We start from the raw sequence: 23,298 nt of genomic DNA, 5'->3' as shown, positions 1-23,298 counted from the left end.
TGTTGAAGGACAGTGACTTGTACCCCCCAATGGATGGCCCCTTGCATTTTAGTGCCAGATAGGGGATTGAGTTGCCTCTCCAGAGATGTGCCTCTGTTTTAGTGCTTTAAAGAGCTTATGATCTCTGGGTGGGTTCAGGTGGGGATTGATAGCACCTCTGCCCAATTAATCATGTGCCAGGTAGTGTGAAAGCAGAGATTTCTAAAATACCCAAGTGTCTTATCAAAGGTTTCAGCCTAGATTAATTCTGGGGCTCTTGTTTATTTGACTCTGTGTCTCTGTGTGTGTGAGAAAGAAAGGAGTGATTTCAGCTCTCGGCAAATGGTCATTAAAGGCCTTTTTAATCCTGCAAAGTTGTAAATAAATATCTGTGGCAGCATGCATCTGCATATTCATCAGTGCGTCCTCTCCTCCGGAGACCCAGCAGTGTGTCCTTGGCATGTGGCTGCTTTCTGAAACAGGGTAGGAAACTGTGAGTTATTCTTGAAATGGAAAATAAAATCTGGAAGATTTATCCCCAGTTTTGCATTTGCTAATTTGTTAATTACCCTCTCCCCTAGGATGAGAATTGGGGCAGAAAGAGGATTGCTGGTGGCTGATGCCAGCTCTTCTGAAGGAGGCTGGAAGGCAGGTTGTGGGGAGAATATTTGTAGGTCATTTGGCTTTTTCATGTCCCTGGTCCTACTCGGAAGAGAGGTGCAGAGCCTGAATTTTCCTGTAATCCTATGGAGATGAAATCCTTGATCGCTTTGAGATGAGACAGGGAGAGTGGCAGGTCAGTGCCTGTCTCTGCTTGCCTTGTAGGTGGCCAAGGTGCATCTCATCCTCTGGGCTGGACCGGGTGAGCATCACAAGGAAGCTGCACTTTGAGGGTCGTTTCTGGCTCTTCTGGAGGCATTGGGAGAAACAGCTTATTGGTAGGGTTTTCCGCATTTTGGTCTCGCCCTGTGGGGGGGAAATGGAAACTTGGAGGAAATTGAAACAATTCTTCTCCTCTTTGTCTGGGGAGGAGAAAGCAGGTACTTTGGGTACTTCAGAGTATTTCCAAGGCTTGAACAGGCTCTTGCATCTCCAGATGCGCAGCATTCCTCCTGCGTGATGAGAAATATAAGCTGTTTTCTGACTTGGGGAATGGGCTGTGTGTAATAATGGGGGAATATTCACAAATTGCACCATGCTTTTGCAGATGAACACAGCAGAGATGCTGGACCTGCTGGCAGGCACATGCTGGGGTTGTGTGGTGTGTGGATGGTCTGGCAAATACCCATCAGAGCTTGGCTTTTAGGAGCTGGATTGTGAGTCATCCCCTGAAGACAATGGATATTTGGGCATCCTAGAGCTGCTGCACTGGGGCTTACAGCTGAGCAGCAGCTGCAGGTACAGCAGTGCCTTGACAGCTGAAGAGCAAGCACCAAATTTTTTTGTATTAAAAATAAAGGCAGTAGTTCTAGGGAAAAATTGGGGGGCAGACTCAACCCTGAAAGGTTTTCAAGTCCAACCCCTAATCTTCAAGGCTGATCTAGGTCAGTCTAGAGCTCAAAGGTACCTAGACCCAGCCTTGCCCCTGTGCTGGGAGCTGGATGCCTAAATACTTCCCCAGCCCCTCCTGGGCTTGGTGGCTGGGCGGGTTCAATTGCACAAGAAAAAAGGAGTGTGGTATTGCAAGAGCCTTTCCTCTTTCCCCTCTAATCTACATGTTGTTGCTAATTTTGTTGCTTTGCCCCCTTGAGCAGAAACTATGAATTTACTCTCAGCTGCTTTCATGAAGTCACTCTTCACTTGTGTGTCTGGGGTTGATGGTAATGGTTACAGCAATAGCAGGTGCTGCTAATGTTTCCCTTACAAACCTTCATCTTTATGGCAGACTTTACTAGCCAGCCTTGCCAGCTCTTCTTCCCCCGTGGACGGTAGCCGTTAGTGCTGCAAGGGAAAAATGCATTAAGGTGAGGAAGATGATCCTTCCCCTTCCAGGCTGTAACGTGAGTGTGTGCAGTAGGTGGAGGGGGTTTTTTTGCTTCTTTTAATTTATAATGAGCTTTCAGTTGGTTGCTCATCTGCAGGGTGGACTGGCTAGTAAATATTCCTGAAATGTCATCGCTGCCCATGATCCTTGATGTTTCAACGCTGCTCTTGACAGTGGCCCGCCATGGCCACAAATCTTGGCTTGTTTAAGAGGGGGGGGAAAAAGCTCCCCAGCTCCTTCCCAGTGCTGTTTGTGAAGCCTTTGTGTGGGTCTGATGCGGTAGCAGACCCAAAAGCTTGGGTGAAAGAAATGGTGAAAGAAATCCCCACAGGTGGAGCTGGGATGGGGTGACCTTCTTCCGCATTGGCTGGGGCATGAGCATCCCTCCCCTAAATCCCTGCTGAAGGCCATCACCCCAAGGCCCATCCCCATCCCATGTCACATCCCTGGGCAGGATTTGTCCCTGGCTCTTCCTGCCCTGCTCAACATCGGCCAGCCTTGCCGGTACACCCTGGGCACGTTAGCATGGGTCTGTAATTTTGGGGAGGAAGTAGAGCAGAAAATACCCAAACCTCTATTTTGCTTTTAATGGGGGATTGCTGGTGTGGTGCTCTCCAGAAATCTGTCTCTTTGGGCAGTTCCTGCAAGATCCTAGTGTGTGGGACATGTCCCTCTTGGGGTGCCGGGGGACTTCGGTGGTGGTCTGTGGCTTCAGGCTCAAGTGATGCTTCAGCTCTTGAGCAGTGCAAGTGCCACGGGACTTAGTTTTCCTGGTCTTGGCCCTTCAATCTCCTTTGGGTGTAAAAAGCCCTTCAAACATGGATGTAACTTCTGCAGATGCCGAGTGTGCATTATACATCGTAAGATGCCCCCAGCAGAAGCCGCTTGCTATCGAAGCGCAACGGAGTCTGGGGGTGCATGTGGGTTGGGATCCATCCGCACATCTCTGGTAAAGCTGCACCTTCAGGGTACGTTTGCAGTGGTTATCCCTGTCCCCAGCTGGGGTTTCTCCAGCTGAAGGAGGAGAGAAAAGCAGAGTCTGCGAAGCCCTCATGCGGTTTCGAAATTGCTGATTTCAGTAATTTGATGATTTTTTTAGGGCTTGCTGTCAGGCACGCCGTGGCAGAGCAGGGAGCTGGACAGGGCATGATGGGTGGACCAAGGATGCAGGCACTATTATGGCCACCCCTAAATAAGCTGCTTGGGTGTGAATTAGAGCCCTGTGCCTGCTGCTTCCTTGCTCCTGGGCACTTGTGGCCACGTTGTGTAAGAGCTGGTAGCTTCTATAGGCCTGGGGGGTGAGTAACACTTGCACACCCTCCCTGTGATGGCGGAAGGATGAAGAGCTGCCTCTCTGGGCTGTGACTGCTCTGGTAGGACTTGTTTATCACCTCTTGAGCTTGTTTAACCCCTGTCAGCTCTTTGCGCTGGGATGAAGTAACCCATTTGCTGCCCCAGGCTGGAGCCCTGTGCCTGTGTCCTGCCCACACCCTGATGGCCCCCATGCTGCAGGAGAGGACAATGACCTCTTTGGTAGGTGGCCCTCTTCGCTGCTTTGCACCAGGCTAGGAGGGTGTCCCTTCAGGATCCCAGGGCCAGCATCCTCAGGATGAGCATGGTGCTGTGGAAAGGTCCTGCACAATGTGGCTGTGGGCAGGGCTTTGCCCAATGCTCCCTGCTGCAGTGGCAGTGACCATCAGTGGTCGCCAGATTCTGCTGCATGGACAGCTCGTTCAGAGCCATGGATGATCATCTCCACCAAGCATGGGACCTGCCAGCCCAGGAAGAGCCACAGCGTTAAGCCTTGCCATGGCTGATCATCTCCACCCAGCATGGGAACTGCCAGCCCAGGAAGTGCCACAATGTCAACCCTTGCCATGGCTGATCTCTGCCCAGCATTGGACCTGCCAGTGGCATCAACCCTTGGCCACGGCCTCAACCTTTGACCGCGGTGTCACCTTCTGGCCTGGGATGGACATGGCATGGAAAGCCCAGCAGAGCTGCTCTATCCCTGCAACCCCCGAGCCGAGGTGCTGCTCCAAAAGAGGCAGGAGGACACTATCGATGTGCTGGAGGGGAGCCTCCACCACGGCCTGTCCCCTCCAACCTGCTGCAGAATGACCGCTGTCAGGAGGCTTTGGTTCCCCATGGATATTCTCCATGTTGGGTCACCTCTCCACACCTCAGTAATGAGGAGGCTTCTGTCCCACCAGAGGGTTTCAGCATGTGGGCAAGTACCATCTCTTCCTCTTTGGTGCCCAGGAGCTGGGCCCGGAGCTTTGGGCAGGGAGGGACCTCAGGAAGCATTGAATAGCTGCTGGATGTGTCACTGCAGCAGCTGATGGGGGGGGCGGGGGGGGGTGGTGAGTCACAGCCAGCCTGCCAGTGCTCTGGCATGCAGGATGGTGGCATGGGGCCACTCCTCCCCTCCCCTTATCGCTTGCTATTTACTCATGTATTGACGTTTTTTTTGACTTGTGTGTCTGCATGCAGCTGGGATGAGCATCCCCCCCAGCATCGGGCGGGAGAGGAGTGAGAGGGTCAGGTTCAAAGCAGGAATAAAATGACTGAGAGTACCCCAGCATCCGCCTGGAGCACGTCCAAAGGGATGCAGAGCCGCTGGTCCCCGTGGACACCTTGCTCCTCCTTGAATGGTGGGCTCATCACAGCCTGCTCTCAAGTACAAATACATCTATCTTTATTAATAATGAGTCTTTATAACCCTACCCCCAGCCCAAATGCTGACCCGAAAGACTAGTCTTGTGGCTTTTTGCAGTTTTAATTGGGCTGGCTGGGAGGCTCTCCCTGTACAGCTGCTCTCCTGCCTGCCTGGCCCCATACCCAGCTCTCTGCTAGGGGGTGGACATAGTGAGAGAGGAGAGTGAACTCCCAAAAATGGGTGAAACCTTGGTGCTGGCGGGATGCTCGGCTCAAAACCTTCATGCTGGTCCCAGATGGTGTTTGTTAGGAGCTCTGGTGTTTAGGATGCAGCTGAGAGGTATTTGGCATGCTTTGGGACTTGGGTTACAGCTAGCCTTGTTGTTGGGTGCCAGATTGGTGGTTTTTTTCCTAACCAGATATTTTTTTTTCTTTGTGGCAAAATGTGGGAGAAAGGCACTTGCAAAGTGTTTGCAATCCTTGGCTGGAAGGTGCTGAGAGTCCCTGTGGAGGGCACGGGGGGGGGGGGGGGGGGGGGGGGGGAGGGGGCAGTCCCTGCAAATCACTTCTGTAAGGAGGGTGACTGGCCAATTTTGTTGGCTGGCCATGTATTATTTCAGGTCCAGGGAGATCACAGAACCTTTGCGAGTCCTGGCAGCCATCAGGATGGCGGTTTGCAGGAGCTGCACAAAATGTGCATCCTCCTGCACATGCAGAAAAGCTCCTTCATCTCCTCTTCCTTTAGCCCAACAGCTTCGGGGAGGCTGGGAGACAGCATCGCCAAGAAAGAAAATAAAGCTGCAAGATCTGAGATTGTTAATTTTTTTAATTTTTTTTTTTAGTGTCAGCATTTGAAATTCCAACTCCCAGTTATGAAATTTGTTGAAGTTGTGGTATGAATCATCCCTACCCTCAATTTTAGGACCCATCGCATGGGGAAAGGAGCAGAAAATTAGTCACTTTGTTAATCTGCTTTCAATAAAAATGATTTAGAAATCCATGGGGGGGAGGGGAGTAAGAATAAAATGAAAGCGGCTTTTGGGAGCGGCCGTCATGCGTCCTGGGGCCCGTAGCCACCTGCTCACTTCTCTGCTGTTTTTGAGGCAGCCGGCAGGGCCTGGCAGCTGCCTGCACTTCTGGTTCATGACCAAAGTGACCTGCTAGGGCGAATACAAACAGAGGCAGCTGGAAACCGGCCTCCTGCTGAGAAGTGCTTCTTCCCCAAGAAAAGCGATTCTCGCCCAAAAAAAAAGCCGTTTTCGCTACCTGGTGGTGTAATGAAGGCACCCACCAATTAAAGCAGGGGGTCGGCAGCGAAGCTTGGGGAGAGGGGTTCATCATTGGCAAGTGGAGCAAGGAGACTTCCCCCCCAGCTGCTGATTTTTTTTAGGAGTGATGGTAAAGAGCTGGCAGGGGCTACAGTGGAGGTGATGCTGGGGGCGAGGTGGAGGTTTTGGGGTTTATGGCCTGTTGGCTTTTAGGGTGTGGTTTGGGTTTGTTTTTTTTTAACCAGGGTGATGATGGTGTGGTGGGATATTGGGGACAAGATGCTGTGTGTGGGTTGTGATTTCTGCCCTCTCCACCCCCACCCCCCCTCGCTGCCCCAAGCAGGGACTGGGGGGGTGCGAGGAGCATCACTGGTCCCCCCAAATGAGGATGAGCTGCCTTCATCCCGTCAGCTCCTCCATGAGCCCAGGGCTTTGGGGGAAGAGGGGCAGCCAGGCTGGTTTTGGGTGGGCTGGGGGAGCTGATCCTGCCCTGGGAAGGCGTGAGGAGGGCAGGCAGAGGAGGGAGCAGCCCCCAGCCCTATTTACCACCCCCTTGCAAGGGGGCAGATAACATCCAGTATCAGGCAGCGAGCTGGGGACAGCGACCCCCAAAAACCCCAGGGGTTACGGCAAGCAATCGGTTAACGGGGACCCCCTGTGCTTGCAAGGATATAAGGAAATAATAGTAAAAACAATTGGATTTTGGAGTGCTGGGGCATGCAGCAGAGAGATGCAATGGGGAGGGATGTGCCGGTTGCTTTTGGGGGGGATTTCCCCCGTGTCGGGAGAAAAGCTGGCTGCCGCCACTCCCAGCTTTTTGGCGGTGGTGTGCCGCGCACTGGCTGCTGGTAAATGATTGCCGGGGCGGCCGGCCAAGGCGGAGCCGGAGGTTGGTGCCGGGTTTGAACCCAAACAGGTGCCTGGGACTGGTGTGCTGGTGGCCGTCCTGCTTCTGTACCTGGCAGCGTTTGGCAACCGCTGAATTTTTTGGGCGAGGTGAGGCTGTGCGACGCGACTCAACCAGCTGGATTATTTTTTCTTACTTAGTTTTAGGCTCCTGGCCTCCCCACAGGGTCAGGGCAGGAGAAGCTGGGTTCGGTGATAGCCGGGTCCCTGGCCAGGGTGGGGGTGATGCTCCCTGGGATGCGTTGCCACCCAAATTTGGCGTTAGGGTGCTGCGGCAGGGGGGGGACGGTGGCTTTGGGGTGAGCTGGGTAGTGCCGCGGCGGTGCCTGGACTTTGCTCCATGCCGGGGGCCAGTTGCAGCCTTGAACGCACAGGGTGGGGGAGCGGTGCCAAAACCAGCTTTGAAATGGAATTAGGCTAAACCTTGCAAATTTTAGTTGTTTTGGGCTCACAGGGAGGTCGGCCGAGCCCAAGGTGCCCTTTAGCCCCACCGGTTTTCCCCGGCTGCCCAGCCAAGGCAAACATGAGCTCAGCGCCGAGGTATTTGCAGCAGCCGCTCCATGCCCACGTTTCGGAGGTGGGTAGGGGGTGGCACCAACAGGACCCAGCACCCGTGGGGAATGGCCTTACCAAGCCGTATCTTCCCCGGTTTCTCCTTGCCTTTCTCGCTCTATGGCTAAAATCCCTCATCACCAGAGGCGGGACCCTTTGAGCCCTCCCTTTGATTACTCAAACAGGCAACAAAAAATAAGCAAGGCAACAAAAAATAAGCAAGAAGTGGTGTTCAACCCGAGGTCAAGCTTTCTCACAGCCCAGCTGCAAAGTCGGGAGAGCTGGAGCTGAGGGGTGGAGAGGCTGCAACCAGCGGCGTTAGCCTGGGAAAGCAGTTTGGGACCCTCAGGTCAGAGAGCCTGGAAACTTCCTATATATGTTCCTCTGCCCAGGGCTTTCAGACAAGCCTGATGCTAGAAAAAAACAGTGTTATAGGGGAAAAAAGATACATCTTTATTGGCACGGTGTTTGAAAATACCATAAGCTCAAATATTTGAGTTCTTTACAGCTGGTGCTTAATTTTTTTTTTTAAAGATTATTGCAGTTGTTGAGCTGCTGGAAGAGGCAGGAGTTGGGTGCACCTGGGCTAACGTGTTATTTTAATGCAGGAGAAGTAACTGCTGGGTGGGAGTCAGGCTGGGCCCCGCTGTTGGGCAGAGCATCCCCTGGGAGCCCGGGCTTCGTCACGGGCATTTGTGCCTGGCTCCCTCTCCCAAACCCCACCTTTGGTCATGTTTTTGTGGAGAAAGAGGCTTTATTTTAATTTCTTAATCCCTCTGATAAATTGAGATGGAGGTAAATAGATTAAAATGTGCATTATCTGCACCTTCTCTCAATATCCCGTTGCGAGGGTGGGCAGCTGGCAGTTTCTCCGCCTTTTCCAATATTGTTTGGAAAATCCCCCAGTGCCGCGCTGCCAAATCGTCAGAGAAATTGCAGTGAAAGTCCAGCAAACCCATTAAAAGTCTGCACTTGCAGCAGAAATAACCTGGGCATCTTCTTCTGGGTACCTTGCAGGCACACAAACCCCATCATCTCCCACCACGGGAAGATTTGGACCTGCTGCCCAGACATGAGCGCCAAAAAAAACAGTGGTTTTGGTTTTTTTGCAGATGAACATCAGTGTTTTAATAATATCAACAAAAATGCAATCCGTGCACAGGGAGAGCCGCAGAGGTGGATGGAGGGTGGCAGTGAGCAACTGCTTGGTCTAGGATGCACCTTAAGGGATGGTAGCGTTAAAGAGGATTTAATGACGCCACTCTTAAAGCATCTCGTATTCCTTGTTAGCGGTTTGGGATGGGAATCTTGTTTCTGTTCTACCCACAGGCAGCCCGTCCTGCGATGACCCAGCGTGCCTGAGGCCTGGCAGCTGTGGGGATGGAGCTGAAGGTATGGGTGGACGGAATCCAGAGGGTTGTCTGCGGTGTCTCGGAGCAAACCACCTGCCAAGAAGTGGTCATCGCCTTGGCGCGGGCTATTGGTGAGCCATCTCCATCTGCTGGGGGGATGCCCCATCTGCGGGTGCAGGCATCTGCTGGGGGGATGCCCCATCTGCGGGTGCAGGCATCTGCTGAGGGGATGCCCCATCTGCAGGTGCTTCCTGGGAAAAGGAGACCTTGGGTGGCTGGGGGTCCTACTCTGGGGTGGTGGGGATGTCACCAGCCACTGCCCGTGGGGCAGCAGCCTCAGCACACCACTGCTGGCCATGGCTTTCCCCATCTGACGTGCTCACCTCCTCCTGGCAGGTCAGACGGGCCGCTATGTGCTGGTGCAGAAGCTGCGGGAGAAGGAGCGGCAGCTGCTACCACTGGAGTGCCCCTTGGAGTCACTGGCCAAGTGTGGGCAGTATGCCAACGATGTGCAGTTCGTCCTGCGGCGGACAGGCCCCAGCGTGGCTGAGCGGCCCTCCTCAGAGGGTGCTCCCCAAGCCCCTGAGAGGACGTTCATCCGGGCCAGCTTGCCCATCAAGCCCAGGCCCGCCAGCACGGATGCACCCCGTTCCCGGGAGCCGAAAAAATCCATGACCTTCAACTTGGGTCCTGCAGGTTCCAGCGACCCATTTGCCGTCAGCCGCTGGAGGCACCAAGCGTGGGAAGGGATGGACTTGGAGGGCAGTGGGGTTGTCCAACCCTCCAAGGAGGAGCTGTTTAGGAAGGTGCTGCGGCAGCAGGAGCAGCTGCATTCCTTGGAGGCCCATGGGGACACCCTGGAGACAGACCTACGGCTCTGGGAGCATGGCCGGCTCACCAGCCAGGAGGATGAGATCCTCTACCTGGAGCACCTGGTGCGGAGGAATGAGACGGAGCTGGGTGAGGAGGAGTTTTGGCAGAGCGAGCTCCGGCTGGAGAAGGAGTGTGAGCGGGAGCGGCAGGAGCGAGTTAGAAGCCTGCGGGCCAGCCTGGAGGAGTATACCCAGAGGATCTACGAGCTGAGCACCCGGACCGAAGCCCTGCAGGAGGAGATCCAGTGGGAGATGGCAGAGAGGGCCAAGAGGGGGAAGGAGACCCCTGCACCCAGCCCCACAGAGCTGGAGGACATGGCCACCAAGATGAAAAGGGACCTGGAGGCCAAGGTCAAGCAAGGCACCCAGCTGGAGAGCAACCTGGCCAGCGTGGAGAAGGCCCTGGAGGAAGCTGAAAGGAACCTGCAGGTAGATAGCACCAGGTTGAGCAGCCCCATGAGGTGGGACCTTTGGGAGGGGATGGGACCAGCTTTCGAGCGGCATGGGGCTGATGGGTTGAGTGGGGTTGGTCCTGCCCCACCTGGCTGGTGAGCATGGGGCTGGGTGCACAGAGATGGCTCAGCAGCAGTGACCACTGCTGGGGGGGCACCACCGCTCTTACCCGGCTGGCGCAGGGTCCCACACCCATCGCTCTCCATGCAAGCTGCGTTTGGGCTGGGGCTCCTGCTGGCTGGTGCACAGGGAGCACAGCATCACCCTGCTCCAGCACAGATGATGGTGCCAGAGCAAATGGTCTGTGTGCGGGGTCAGTGGCCTTGGCACAAGGGTCGATGTCATCTTGGATAAAGGAGTCACAGAGAGGGATAGCATAGGTCCGCATGGTGCCTGTGCATGAAGCCTTTTGACCATGCAAGCTGTGCAGGGGCTCAGGCTCATCGTGGGGGGCTGTGCAGTGTGGAGATGGCAGCCGTGGGGCTGAGCCATGATGCCCCCCGGCTCGCCTCTCCCAGACCCCCAGAATCAGGGGGTCCAGGTGCTGCGTGATGCCTGCCCTCTGTCCACCGGGTCCCCTTCAGTGGAGCAAAAGGGAGAAGCTTTTGCACAGCCAGGTGGTGGTAGCTGCCCTTCCCCAGGGTGGCCATGCTTCCAGCATCTCGTCTTGAGCATCTTGTTTGTGTCCGGCATCTCCCAGCACCGTGGCGGCTGCCGTTTGACGGCTGCTCGCACCCTCTTGTGGAGACACAGCAAAGCAGGGCTGTTCCCAAAACAACGCCTTCCTCATCCCTGCCACCCGGGCACCCCCCTTCCCACAGGGCCTCGGAGAGGGGCGGCTGAGCCGCAGTACTCCCTAGGTCCCCTCTTGCTGGCTCTGGCAGGGTGAGCCCCAGATGGGGGAGCAGCCCCAGGGGGCATATGCCAGCCAGTTTTGGGGCATGGGGGGGACATGCGGCTCACCCTGTCCCCCCCCTTGGTGTGTGTTTTGCAGGCCCAGACCCAAGAGCTGGAAGAGTTAAATAAGGAGCTGAGGCAGTGTAATTTGCAGCAGTTTATTCAGCAGACGGGGGCCACCATGACCATCCTGCAGGCCAGGTCCGAGGAGGATGCCCAGCCGGAGCCGAGCCCGCGCGAGCTGCCAGCCTGCCGGAGAAACGGAGGTCAGCACTCTGCCGCCGGCTCGGCCGCGGGGGCTGCTCCGTGGGACCCCTGCCTGCTCCCTGCCTCCCCCTCCAAGGGGGTCAGCCCCAAAGCTGGCCGGTTCTGCCCTGGGCACTGAGGTTAGGCAGCAGGGACAGGGTTTTGGTGCTGGCACGGCAGTCGCTCACCACCCGGGGGGGTCTCTGAGGTTTGCCAGCCCAGGGCTCCTTCCTCCTCCCCATTGAAGCCTTGTGGCTACTTGTAGCCATGCTCAGGGGTCGGATCCTGCGTTGCTGCTTTTGGGGCTGGGGCAGCCTCAGGGAGCTTTCCTTCGCAGCATTGCTACATGCCACCACGGTGGCAGAAAGCAGGCGGCCGAAGGCCAGCATCAGCCCCCGGGGGCTGTGGGCTGGTGGGGATGGGCTCCGGCTGCTGCTGACCTCTTTGTGTTTGGTGAGGGAAGGGCGAGTGTGGTGCCCAGGGCCACGTTTGCACCCTCACAGGGATGAGAGGAGGTGGTAGGGGGCTCCCGTGGAAGGGGACGGCGGAAAACAGGGACCCAGTCATTTCTCCTCCAGAGCATCTGGAGAGGATGATGTGGCTGCCCCACGGCACTGCAGCGGCCGTGCCTGGCGAGCGAGCACTGGAGGTGCGAGCCCTGCCTGAGCCAGGCGTTTTTCTGCATCCCGTAGGTTTTCCTCCCAGCACCGACTCACCTCCCCGGGCCAGCACCAAGCAGCTCCTCGGCCATCCCAGGACCTTGCCGGAGCCCCTGGTGTCCAGCCTGAACCCCGAGGGTGCGTACGTCCTGGTGGGCCCCCGGAAGCGCAAGCTGGGCTGGGGAGGATGCGTGGGAAGGGGGGAGAGGCTTTTGCTGCCCAAAACAGGCTGCAAAGAGTGAGCGTGTGCTGGGAACAGGAGGCCGGAGCTATTTATAGGTGCCATTAGGAAGAGCAAAGCTTACACCCCAGCAGCCTCCACTCTGCTGCCAGGGGCTCGTGTGCTGGCGGTCCAGCTCTGCCCTGCCGGGAGCTGCGGAGGAAGGATGCTCCTCACCCCATCTCCTGCCGCCCCGAATTCCCCAGGGCTAAGACCTTGCTAGGGTTAAGATGGGGAGGATCTGGCTCCCATCTTTTACAGGAGTCACTTTTGCTCCGTCTTGGGGACCAGTTCACCCCAAAACCCTCTCCACCTCCCGTGACCCTTTTTCCACCTTGCACCATGTTTTCGGGTGCAGCAAAAGCAAGCCATGATGTCCCTGCCTGCTGTGGCAATGCTACCTGCATCCCATTCCTACCCACGCCACCATCCCCCTCAGCAAAACCCTACTGCCATCCTCCTCACAGCCCAAAATGTCCATCCCCATCTCACCAGATGCTGTGACGTCTGCATGTCCATCTCCCAGTCCAGGCTTTGCGCTTGTGTACATCCTGTTTTCCGTTCCCCTTTTCGCAAGCACTCACCCACCGTGATGGGGTCGCTTAGGTTGTTTTTTGTCTTGTCTTGCAGTTGTATCAACCAGGCAGAGCATCTGGAGGTAGAAGGGCCCAGCCAGCAGAGCATCAATTGCCTTGCAAGTGTAACTGTATAAATAAACCATATTATATATATATATTTTTTTTACTGCTTCATATCGTGAATGGATGTGGACAGCCAGACAGAGTATTTTTACAGACTGCAAAATAAAACCAGAGACCGACGACACAAAGCAACCCTCTTCCCCTGTGGATGGAAGCAACCCCCTTCTATTTTTTTTAAAGTGCTTTCTGTATTCAACAGAAAACAGCAGCGCTCCCATTCTGCGTAGCCTCCTCAAAAGACTCATCGTGCATTCAGAAAAGTCCTTGCTCCTTTGACTAGGGGAGCTAAGCTGCAGTGGAGACCTGCCTTGGAGGCTCGCCTGGATGGAGCAAGTTAACGGGTTTTACAGCATCTCGCTGCAGCAAGCGGGGCCATGACAAACAGCCTCTTCACTGGCTGCAGGGGAGGTACAAGAACAGCTTTAAGACAAATTTCTGCCCCCCTCTTTTTTATTATTATAAGAAACCTGTAGTAGAAACCCCCCTTCCACGGTGCCACGGACCAGGCTTCAAGGGAGCAGGGAACACACAGCGGGGGCTTGTTTTTCTTAAATCTACTTAATTTTTCAACTTGTTTTTAAAATAAAAAATCACAGAATGAGCCCTTCCCCAGTGGTGGTGCAGGTGGGGAGCAGGACTGAAACACTCTTGGTGACATTTCACTGATTTTTTTTTTTTTTGGTTTGGTTGTTTTTTTTTTTTTTTTTTTTTACTTGACGGCCAGTAGTTACTCTCAGTTTTTGTTCATCTGTCCCAGTGGGTCACCTTGTGTTTTAATTGCGAAACCAAAGCGGTTTGGGGAGCGGATGGGTTTGTCCAGGAGGTCCCCGAGCCCGTTTTCAATGCGTCATATGCAAAAAATGTGATTCGGGCACAGTGTTTGCTGTAAAACCCCGCTTTCCCTGTACGAATGTAATCCTTTGTGCCGCGGTTTCAATTTTCAATAAATCTTTGGGAAAGGATTTGAGCAAAGCGAGCGTGAGCGTGCTGTTGTGGCCGAGGGCAAGCCATCCCTGCCGGCTCCTGGTCCAGTGCCTGACGGGCACATCCGAGCGGTTTGCGCACCCAGCAGCCGCCTCTTTCATTTCCAAGCCATCTCTTTCCATTTGCTGAATTAAAGCTGTAAGTATTTTATGACCGAATGCATCTTACGCACACGCTGCTCTTTTTTTTTATTTTTTTCTTTTTTTATATCACAAAGTGTTTTACAACCAGCGGATGAAGCTTGTCCCCAGTGAGAGGACGGCCGTCTCTGGGATGAAACATGGCAGCATTTTAATAATGCACAGCAGCAGCTTGGAGCACTTTAGAACAGGAGGTGAAGGGGATGGCACTCGGCTGCAGATAGGAGCAGGTAAGGGGGAAACTTCCCATTCACCTTCAAGCCCCTCCGTCTGCACCTGGATAAGCGCAGGCGAGAACGTCAGCTCTTGCTCTCCATCAGCATCTCCTCTGAGGCTCTGCTGGGCTCTGGTCCCTGGGGACATGTCCCTCTCAAAGCCAATTTTCGAGGTGCCACTGCAGCTCAGCAGGTTCGTCAAGTGATATTGAAGGATTAAAGTTTGCTTTGTTGGGAGAGTGCTGGTGCAGCTGTGTCTCTAGTTACAACTGGAGAGCTGCCGCAGTGGGGAGATGCAATTTCTGAGTTGTCTTTTTTGAATCAGGGGGTTTTTTTGGTTTTCCCCCCCCTCCTTAAATCACGTATCTCAGGGAAAATGAGTTAAAAATACATTTGCTCCATGCAGCCACATCAAGGAATTTCTCCCCTGCTTGCTTGATTTTTTGGCTTTTTGTGCTCATTTTTTGGACTCTCTTGCTTTTAAAATGAGACTCCACCTTGCTAAGAAGAGAACTGGAGGGTGGTGGAGGTGTAAAGAGCATTTCAGTGCTGCTTGGGGGAAAAACATCCAAAAAGCAGGTTCAGAAAAACCGCTTGCCTTGGACATGGCCAGATTTTGGGATGTTAATGTGAAGTCCTCTGCATGCCCTAAAAAAACTGACCTCTGCTGGGTTAAAAATTGGATTTTTTGGTTTTGGGGGTACATCTGTAGCTTTGCCTTCTGCAAAATAAATGGGAATCAAGAGAAAAGGGTCATCGCTTACGGCACCTCCCACCGGGAAAAATGGGGCAGAAAATTAATTTGAATCTCTGATTTTGCATGGGATTTTTGCCCTGTGCTTCTACTTATATATTACTTGATTATCACTTTTGCGGGTTATTTCTGTTCAGCCATGATCTGACAGGCCAAACCAGCACCAATCTTTCAGGAGGGGTGGGGAAATAAGGGTTTAAAACAATACGTCACAGCAGTTTTGGGCCCTGCAGCTGATGCCTCTTGGCTGGGATGCAGGATTTGGAACTGCTGCGTGGGATGGGGGACAGTGTAACTCGGCCATGTCCCCCACGAAGATCTGAGAATCACATGTGGGGTTAGGGAGAGCACCATGGCTGAGGGCTAACTCTTTTTTCAGCTCGAGGCTGTGGCATTTTGCAGATTTTTTTCATTTTATGTCTTATAAACCATCACCAGCTGCTGCAAAGGCAGCGGTGTTTCATAAGGTAATAAATTACTTTGATTAACGCCTCTCCCCCTGCTGTGGTGTACGCTGCAGCGGGGGGAGAGGCGTTAATCAAACTCATCTATTACCTTAGGAAACTTCCCACCCGTGGGTGACCTATATTCCTCTTGGCACAGGGGGCGTGCAATGGCATGGCGAGCGTGCGGGTCCCCGCGCGTTATTTAACCGAGTGAGGCTCGATACGCACTCTGGCTCCCCCGCCTTTCCGCTTTTATCTCCTCCAAAGGCTGTGTCAATAATACATTTCTGCCATTGAATATTTTATTGATGGTTTGACTTTTTTGCTGCTCGCAATTCCCATTTCAAGGCTGCATGATTGTTCCTAATTAAAATTTTATGCCCCGGGAGAAGCCTTCTTGCTACAGTGGAGATGATGCTGTCCTTTTCTAGGCCACTACAGAGCAGTAGGAAGGAATTACTCATTGTTATGAGATTAAAACAAAGCAAATAAATTATTGTTTTTTCCCTTAAAAAAACAAACCAAAAGTCCAGTGTACGGCGCGTACTGGAGAGGGAACAACTGGCTCGTGGGTGAGGCAGGGATCCAAGCGTACCGGATGGCTCAAGGATGCTGTGGCTGGGTGAGCGGGGAGTCGTGTCCCCATGTCCCTCAGGCACTGCGGGGCAGCTTCTTCCTTCCCTGCGGCAGGTGGGAACAGGCTTCAGGGCTTCTCCCTCCTCGGATGCTTCTCACCAGCTCCAGTGCCACCCAAAAATCACGAAGCAGAGGATATACCTGTTTTTCACTGGCGAACAGTCCCAGCATCTTTTCTTTTCTTTTCTTCTTTTTTTTTTTTTTTTTTTTTTTTTTATGAAATAAATCTGCAAGCTACCTGCAGGCTCTGTCAGCACGAGGCACTGTTCAAGAGCGTAATTCAGCCACCTCCAGCCTCCCTGGGGCTCTTCTACTCTCTGCACTACCCAATTTTTTTTTTTTTTAATATTGCATAAGAAAAATGGCTCCCAGCTCCTCAGCCATCTACCCTGGACTGTGTCAGCCTGTTAGGCCAGGCATCCTCTGCAGATGGTGGTCAGGGCACCAGCACTGCCCCAGGCCAATACGGTTTCTCAAGGGCAGCACAGCTGCAGGCACTTGAAACACCCCCAATTTGCAGTTGTGGATTTGTACGAGTTCCTCAGTGTTTGGGTTTGTTCTTCCCCCCCAAATTTCATCTAGAGTGCTAGAAGCATTTGTGCTGCCTCCCAGCCCCTGGATTTGGCAAGCAGCTTTTAAAGCACATGCTTCAGCACCAGTTACATAAGGAAAGGTGTGAATGACTGGAGGAGAAGATGCCTGTTGGTTTTGCTCCCCAAGTGGTGTACAGATGCTCTGCTGCTTGCTCCTGGGTGCACAGCTCATACAAGGGTAGTTCACTGCAGATGAAGAAGAGAAACTATTTGAACTGGCATCCGTGTCTGTGCAGGGAGCGTTGTCTGCTCTGCCTATGATGATTTTCTTTTCTCTGTCTCAGGGTAAAGACTGAGCGCATTCTACCTTGCCCTGGAAAAAAAACAATATCATAAAGCACTAGAGGAGGCCGGGAAATTTTCTTGTTTATGGATGAGCAAGTTTCTCTCCCAACGGAACGTCCTGCCAGCAGAATTTGTTAGGATGCATTATGTAAGTCCCTGCTTGCATTTAACTAACTGACTTCCTCTTAAACAATTTATGTACTCCTTCTATTCCCCACAGGCCAGCTTGCTCCTTTGGCGAGGCGCACCACATAGGACCTGCCACTGGCACACATTATAGACAGAACACGATAGGCGCTTCCTAGCGCAGTGCTTGAAGCATTAGGCCTGCTCGTTTCTCTCTGTGAAGCGCTGAAACAAGAGAACAAAATCTTTGAGGAGCACGGAGTCACTTCAGCTTAACAGGCTTGAAATTTAGCATCTTCCCCTCCCATAACGCACACCCCTGCCTCTCCCCAAAAATCTTACAGCATCAGTTCTGAGCAAGAACTTTTAGCACCCAACTACTCGTTACCAGGCTAAGTATCACCTTACGAATCTGTTTATTAGCTACTGAAAAACATGAAATTAAGGGACATCTTAGACCCGGTGTACTTTCTCATTGCGCGGGAGCACTCTGGGGCTCTTGGGCTAGGGCAGGGGTGAAGGCACCGATGCTGGGGTTTCCGCTTGAGGGACAACCAGATCGCACCCTTCTGCTCTCCTTTTCAAGCCATCTTCACTGGCTAGAGAGGCAAAATAAGAGATGCACATCAGACATGTCACTGAGAAGGCATAGCCTTCCTCTTCAGCTGGTCTGGCACCCTGGATTACAGTAATAAGCACCCAAACACTGGTTTTGCCCTATTTATTGAAGACTTCAGGTGACAGCACAGCAGGTTAGTTTTGAATCATACCACAAGAATGTTAAAAACAGGAATTGAGCTGTATGCTCCCCCCCCTGCTTACTGGAGAGAGACACAAAAAAAGTAAAAACAAACAAACTTCACTTTAACCCCTTGCCTTTGCTTACTGGAGCTGAACAGGATGGTTCTATAGGTAGTGGGAAGTCGGAAGTGTTCGTGGGAATTGGGACAAGTCTTGCCAGGCAATCTGCGGAGCTGCTTCTGCCAGTGGCATCTCCAGGGGTTAGTCATCGGGCAGCACAGTCCCAAACGCAAGGCTATTTCTTCAAAGCGAAACAGAGTGCCTTCATTTTCAAATACAGGTTTGTGACATGTGCGGTAACCTGTAAAATGGGGTGGTAGGAGACTACGGGGCTTCAGTTTCAGCTTGCAGAAACATTCATACGCAGGCGTATTTTGCACCAGGTTTCCCCCTGCTCTCCGTGTGGCTACACCGTGCTCCTGCCTGCTCGGGACCAGCAGTGGGAAGATGCTGTAGGTGCAGCTAGGGAGGAGGAAAGCCTTCTGGGGCTGAGAAAGCTGCGAATTTGTCCTCCCCGCCCCCCCCATCAAAAAAAGCCCATTTGGCTTCTGAACAAGCGTGAAAGCAGCTTTGGTAAATTCAGGTGTTTTTCCTCTCTTTCCAGCGTGTTTGAGCACCCTGGGACTCACCCAGTCTGCGCGGGGGCACAGAGGGAGCTGATTTTTTCTTGTAGAAGAGATGCTCGTCCAAGACCCAGAGGGAGAAACGACGAATGAGCGCAGGCAGGAGAGATGGGGACAGGCAAAACTTCTCCATGAGACTTTCATCGGTGCAGAGGATGTTGCTCTGCTTCCCGTGCAATTAACTACTTACTTACCAGAGCACTGCCCATTCCTTCAGATTGAGCCTTTACAACAGTCCAGGGCTACACGTGAGCAGCCCAAGCAAGAGGAATACCTGAGCCCGTTCACCGCAACAGGCTGTGGTGAATCCTAGCTGGCTATTATGAGCTTAAGCTGCTGATAAAGCTGCACTGCGCTTCAAGAGAGACGCTTTTCAACTACCCAGCTTCTTCACCAGCCCAAAAATCACAAGACAGAACTTTGTAGGAGAAGCACTCTGCTTCGTCACTTCCTCCGTTTCTAGTGACAGCCACCCTGGGCGGCTGGAGGAATCCCTGCCCGGCTTGCCTTCCTGCTCCTCGGGACCATGAAGTCAGAGTCCCCTGTGTGACATCACAGCATGATCACGCAAGGCAGCTCTGCCAGCACCCAGCCAGGGCTGGGGGGCCGATAGAGGCCTGGCGCAAGAAGTGGAAAGCAGCGAGCAAAGGTGAGGGGTGGGATGGGAAACAAAACGGCAACAAAAAAGGAAAGCAAGGCTCGTTTCTGCTTTTCATTTAACAGACTAGAGAGTCTCTCTTTAAAGGTGACTCATCCAGGGCAATATCAGGCATGGTTTCTTCTATTAACACACCCTTGGCAATAGCAGTTCAGTTAGTCACTGACTGGGTATCAAGACGTCACCGGTTGGGATGAAGCGTCTCTTTAACTTGGTACGGAGTCCACTAGCACTTATTTACTTTGGAGAAGAGCAGGAGAGGAGAGAAGGGGGAGCACATCATCCCTCCTGTGCAACTTTACCACCAACTCTTTGAGCCCACACGCCGCCATGGCCCGCTCCCCTCATCTCTGCTCCCGCCGGACACAACGAGCCCTGCTGCAAGCAGCGTTAAATCTCTTCACGCTCCACCGTGCAGTGCGGCTAATTGCAGGGCGCTACCGACTGCATGTCAGAGGTCTGCCGGGCCAAGGATGAGAAGCCGCTGGAGGCAGGACAGTGGTGTTGGATGGGGGGGCGATTCCTTTGCACGCCGGAGCCCCTCACCTGGGTGGCAGGGAGGGGACGCAGGCGTCGTGGGGTCCAAGCGTGGGTCCGTGGAGGCGAGGTGAAGCGAGGTGGCCGCACAGCGATGTCCGAGGAGCAGGTTAGCCGCTGTCACACGCACAGTGGAGTCGCCGAGAGCACAATGTGCGTTAGTCAGTGGCTCACCTGCTCCTGGAGGGTGACGGGGGGCGGCGGGGCCCACCTGCAGCACAGGAGACACCGGGCAGCGTGAAAGATGGGGCAGGGGAGCGGGGGGTCGCGCCGTGCCCGGGCTCCGCGGCGCGCCCCGGCACGGAGGGCTGCAGCTCCGCGCACCCACCCCCGGGACAGGCTCCCTCGTGCCGCCCCGGTGTCGGCGGCGCCCTGCCGTTCGCGGGATTGGGGGGGGGGGTGTCTCTTCCCGTCACGGCCGCCGCTCACCTGCGCTCCCGCCGCTCCGCGCTCCCCCCGCCGCCGCCGCCGCCAACTTCTCGCTCTGCCCTGCCCCGGCCCGGCCCACGCCGCGCGCCGCGGCCCCCGCCCCGCCCACCCCGCAGCGCCCGCCAATAGCGACACCGCCCGCCCGCCCGCTGGCCCCGCCCCCGCACCGCAGCGCCCAATGGCGGCTCCGTCAGCGCCCGCCGGCAGCGGCGGCGGGGCGGGGCGGGGCGGGGCGGGGCGGGGCAGGTCGGGCGGTGCGGCCCGCCCTCCCCCCCCCGCGTCAGTGACAGCGGCGGGCGCGGCGCGTTCGCTTCTGCACGTCGCTGCTGCGGGGAGGAACCATTTGTACCTGTTGAACCGCCGCCCGCCTCCTGCTCACCCCGCCCCGCCGACCCTCTCCCCTCCCTGCCCTCGCCGCTTCGCCTCACGCCGGCGGCTGCCAGCCGCACCCCCCTACCCCGCCGCCGCCCGCGGGGAGCCTCTTCCCTCCTGGAGCCCCGTGCCCCCCCCTTCTCTCCCTCCTTCCCCTCCGTCCCCTTCCCGCCCCCGCCGCAGCCCAGCCCATGGTACGGTCCGCCGGGGCCGTGCCATCAGGGCAGTGTCAGGGCGCACGTAGGCGGTGCGCGGGGGGGGGGGGGGGGAGCCGTTGGCCGCGCGCGGGGGCCGTTGGCGGCGCGCGCTGCCCAACCGCCACTGCGCGCGCCGCGGACGGGAACGACGGGGTGCCGCCGGCCGTCCTCCCCCCTCGGCTGCCGCCTTTCACATTGTTGTATTAAATTTTACGTTGTTATATTAATTTTTTTTATATTTTTTCCGTTGTTCCCCGCCGGGTTGGGCGTGTGGAAAACCCATGTGCCCCTCGCAGTGCCGGGGGGTGGAGACGGTTCCTCGCACCAAAGGGTGCTACAGGGGCTCCCTCAGCCTGGAACGCCCCAGTGCGCCGCGGGGCAGTGGTGGTGGCCTCGAGGGGTAAGGGCCCAGGCGCCCCGGGGATCTTCTTCCAGTAACTTCCTTTCCCCTGAAAAAGGACAGGCAGTTGAAGGCCTTCTGGATGTTCTCAGTGTAACAGTGCACACCTTCATATTGGGAGAGCTCGCTCTCGCCCACCAACCTACAAGCTGGCAGCCAAGCAAACGGTTGAAAAGCTGCAAATTTTAGGGCGCCTCAACAAGGATTTGCTAAGCACCCAAGATAGTGCTTTATGGATGGGCATAGCTGTAGCACTGTCCCATGGAGGTGAAGAGCCTTGTCTGGAGACACACAGAGTCAGGCATTGAGCCGGCAGGCTGGCTCCCATCTGCCTGAAGCCACACATCTTCCTCAAACAGACCAGAAATGAGAGCGCGTCTGGGGGAGCAAGCATGTTTGGTGGGACCCCCGCTTCATCCATACTACTGATGTTCAGGAAAAAACACTTTGGGTGCGAACGTGGCCACTGACCAAACAGCAGCCAGACACCACATCCCTGCTGAACTGATAATGCACGCTCTCTAGCAAAAGGCACGAGCTCTGCATCCCTTGTGAAAACTTCCTTGGCATCAGCTGTCGTGGCTCTGACGGGTGTTTTGCAATCTGGTGCTCTTCCTGCAAGGTGTGGTGCAAGGTTTGGAAGCAAAACCCAGCATGGGCTCCCTGATAGCCGGTGGCGATTCCCCAACCGAAAGGATTTCCCTATGTGTTTTGCTGGGGCGCTCACCAGTCATCCGTGGCTCTGCTCTCCCGTTGCCGGTGGGGAGGGGGGGGCGGGGGGACAGCCCCTCTTCTGCATGACGGCCCGCACAATGATAGCCTCTGTTGTCGTTTTGTGTGCGTGCTATGTGGGGGTTTTTGTTTTCACCCAGCAGCTGTAGGGAAGAAGTCACGTATTTTACGCCTTCCCCAGCGCAGGGCTTGCACCCGGATTGGAGCGAAATCGGCCGCGGAGCACGCCGGCCCCTGTGCCCCCCAGGTTGAGCCAACACAAAAAGCGAGGTACGGCTGTAGAAAATACTCGCTTTGTTTAAAAATAGGTATTTTGTGCGGAGTAACGTGGCTGGGTGCTGCCCCGACACCTCCCTGCTGGCACTGCTGCTTCTGCGGGGCTGCTCCGCAGGGGCACCGGACACGCGGCACGCGTGCCGTTGGCTGCTGTGCTCGCCGAGTCCCTCGTCTCTTCTTCCAGGCGGTGCCTTACATTTTGGGTTTTATTTTAAAAAAAAAAAAAAAAAAGAAAATCCTTCCCCTGACTGTAAGCGCACAGGGAAGGAGTGTGTTTCAAAGCAGTGCTTGTACAGCTGGCTGCCTGCGCAGTCAAGCCCCGCACGTTGCTCGGACCTCCCTGGGCGCCGTTATTAAACCGTCCAGTGCGGAGCGGGGCTGGAGGGGTGCCAGCCGAGTGGTACGGCCGGCAGGCAGGCAGCGGTGCTGCGGCGGGCGAAGCGCTCGCCTGCAGCCCAAGCGAAGGGCGGAACGCTCTGGAGGTGCCATCTTCCGTGTCTTTAAACGGACGGCAAGACCCCCCCCGGGCTCAGAGGATGGTGTGCCATTGCCCTGGCGAGGCTCCGGGCCTGGGGGCTTTGCAGCAACGCTGGTGGGTGCCGTTTGCCCTCGGCCCCTGCTCCCGCTCCAGCTCCGAACGATCTCGTGGCTCAGCCCTTAATCTCCGGGATGAAATTTCCTGCTGACACGGCCGGTGGTGCCGCGGGGAGAGCCCCCACTTATCCCAGCCCTGCAGCTCTGCCCTTTGTTCCCAGCTGGCTTTCAGTCCCCGTGGCGGTGCGGCGCTGCCAGAGCCGCGATGCGTGCGGTGACGGGGAACCGCGTCTGCTGACGGCAGGAGGGCGCCGCGGGCTGCCCATCAGCCGCCGGCCCTCCTCGCCCGCCTTGGCGCAGCGCCGGTGCCGTGGTGCAGCGGGGATTGCGCCCGCGGGCTCGGGGAGGAAGCCGAAAGGGGGAACATGCCCCCATCCTGCCCCCGGGGGCCGGCAAACGCCGCATCAATGAATGTGCAATTAGAAAGTTGCCCCGTAACAGCGCAGGTCCTGCCTTTTCGAACACGAAGCGCTTTGTGTTTACTGGCTGCAGCTTTACCAGGGTTGTCACCCCCACCCACCCCGCTTCGCCCCCCTCCCAAAGCCCCGAGCAGGCAGGCAGCAGCGAGACTGGCGCGAGTTTTGCTCCGCTCTGTGTTTTCAGGAAAAGGACCTTGTTTCCTCCCCGGGCCCCCCGCCTGACTTCTGACAACGACCTGAGTGTCTGCGAGGACGCGTGTGTTAACTCTCGGTCACGTCCGTCTGCGAGCGGAGAGAGGGCTGCGCTCCCCTTCCCGGCAGACAGCCGAGGCTT

At 55.4% G+C, this 23,298-nt stretch overlaps 1 protein-coding gene across 4 annotated transcripts in view; it reads left to right on the top strand.

The window, feature by feature from the left end:
- RASSF7 (Ras association domain family member 7) overlaps positions 1-13,719 on the top strand; it is a 35,959-nt gene extending 22,240 nt beyond the window's left edge. For 2 of the 4 annotated variants that reach the window (XM_076344272.1, XM_076344271.1), the window contains exons 2-6: positions 8,677-8,830; positions 9,096-10,000; positions 11,019-11,187; positions 11,860-11,964; positions 12,677-13,719. In XM_076344272.1, coding sequence (XP_076200387.1) covers positions 8,728-8,830; positions 9,096-10,000; positions 11,019-11,187; positions 11,860-11,964; positions 12,677-12,708 — 1,314 coding nt within the window. In that variant the 5' untranslated portion in view covers positions 8,677-8,727 and the 3' untranslated portion in view covers positions 12,709-13,719. Of the gene's footprint in view, positions 1-6,828; positions 6,886-8,676; positions 8,831-9,095; positions 10,001-11,018; positions 11,188-11,859; positions 11,965-12,676 lie in introns of those variants that run through there. The other 2 variants (XM_076344274.1, XM_076344275.1) reach the window with 2 other exon arrangements.
- The last annotated feature ends 9,579 nt before the right edge of the window (positions 13,720-23,298 follow it).

This window comes from Aptenodytes patagonicus, chromosome 7, assembly GCF_965638725.1.
Source record: "Aptenodytes patagonicus chromosome 7, bAptPat1.pri.cur, whole genome shotgun sequence".
Lineage (NCBI taxonomy): Eukaryota > Metazoa > Chordata > Aves > Sphenisciformes > Spheniscidae > Aptenodytes > Aptenodytes patagonicus.
Note: the sequence above shows the minus strand (reverse complement) of the source record. Positions and strands in the feature narration are given on the sequence as shown.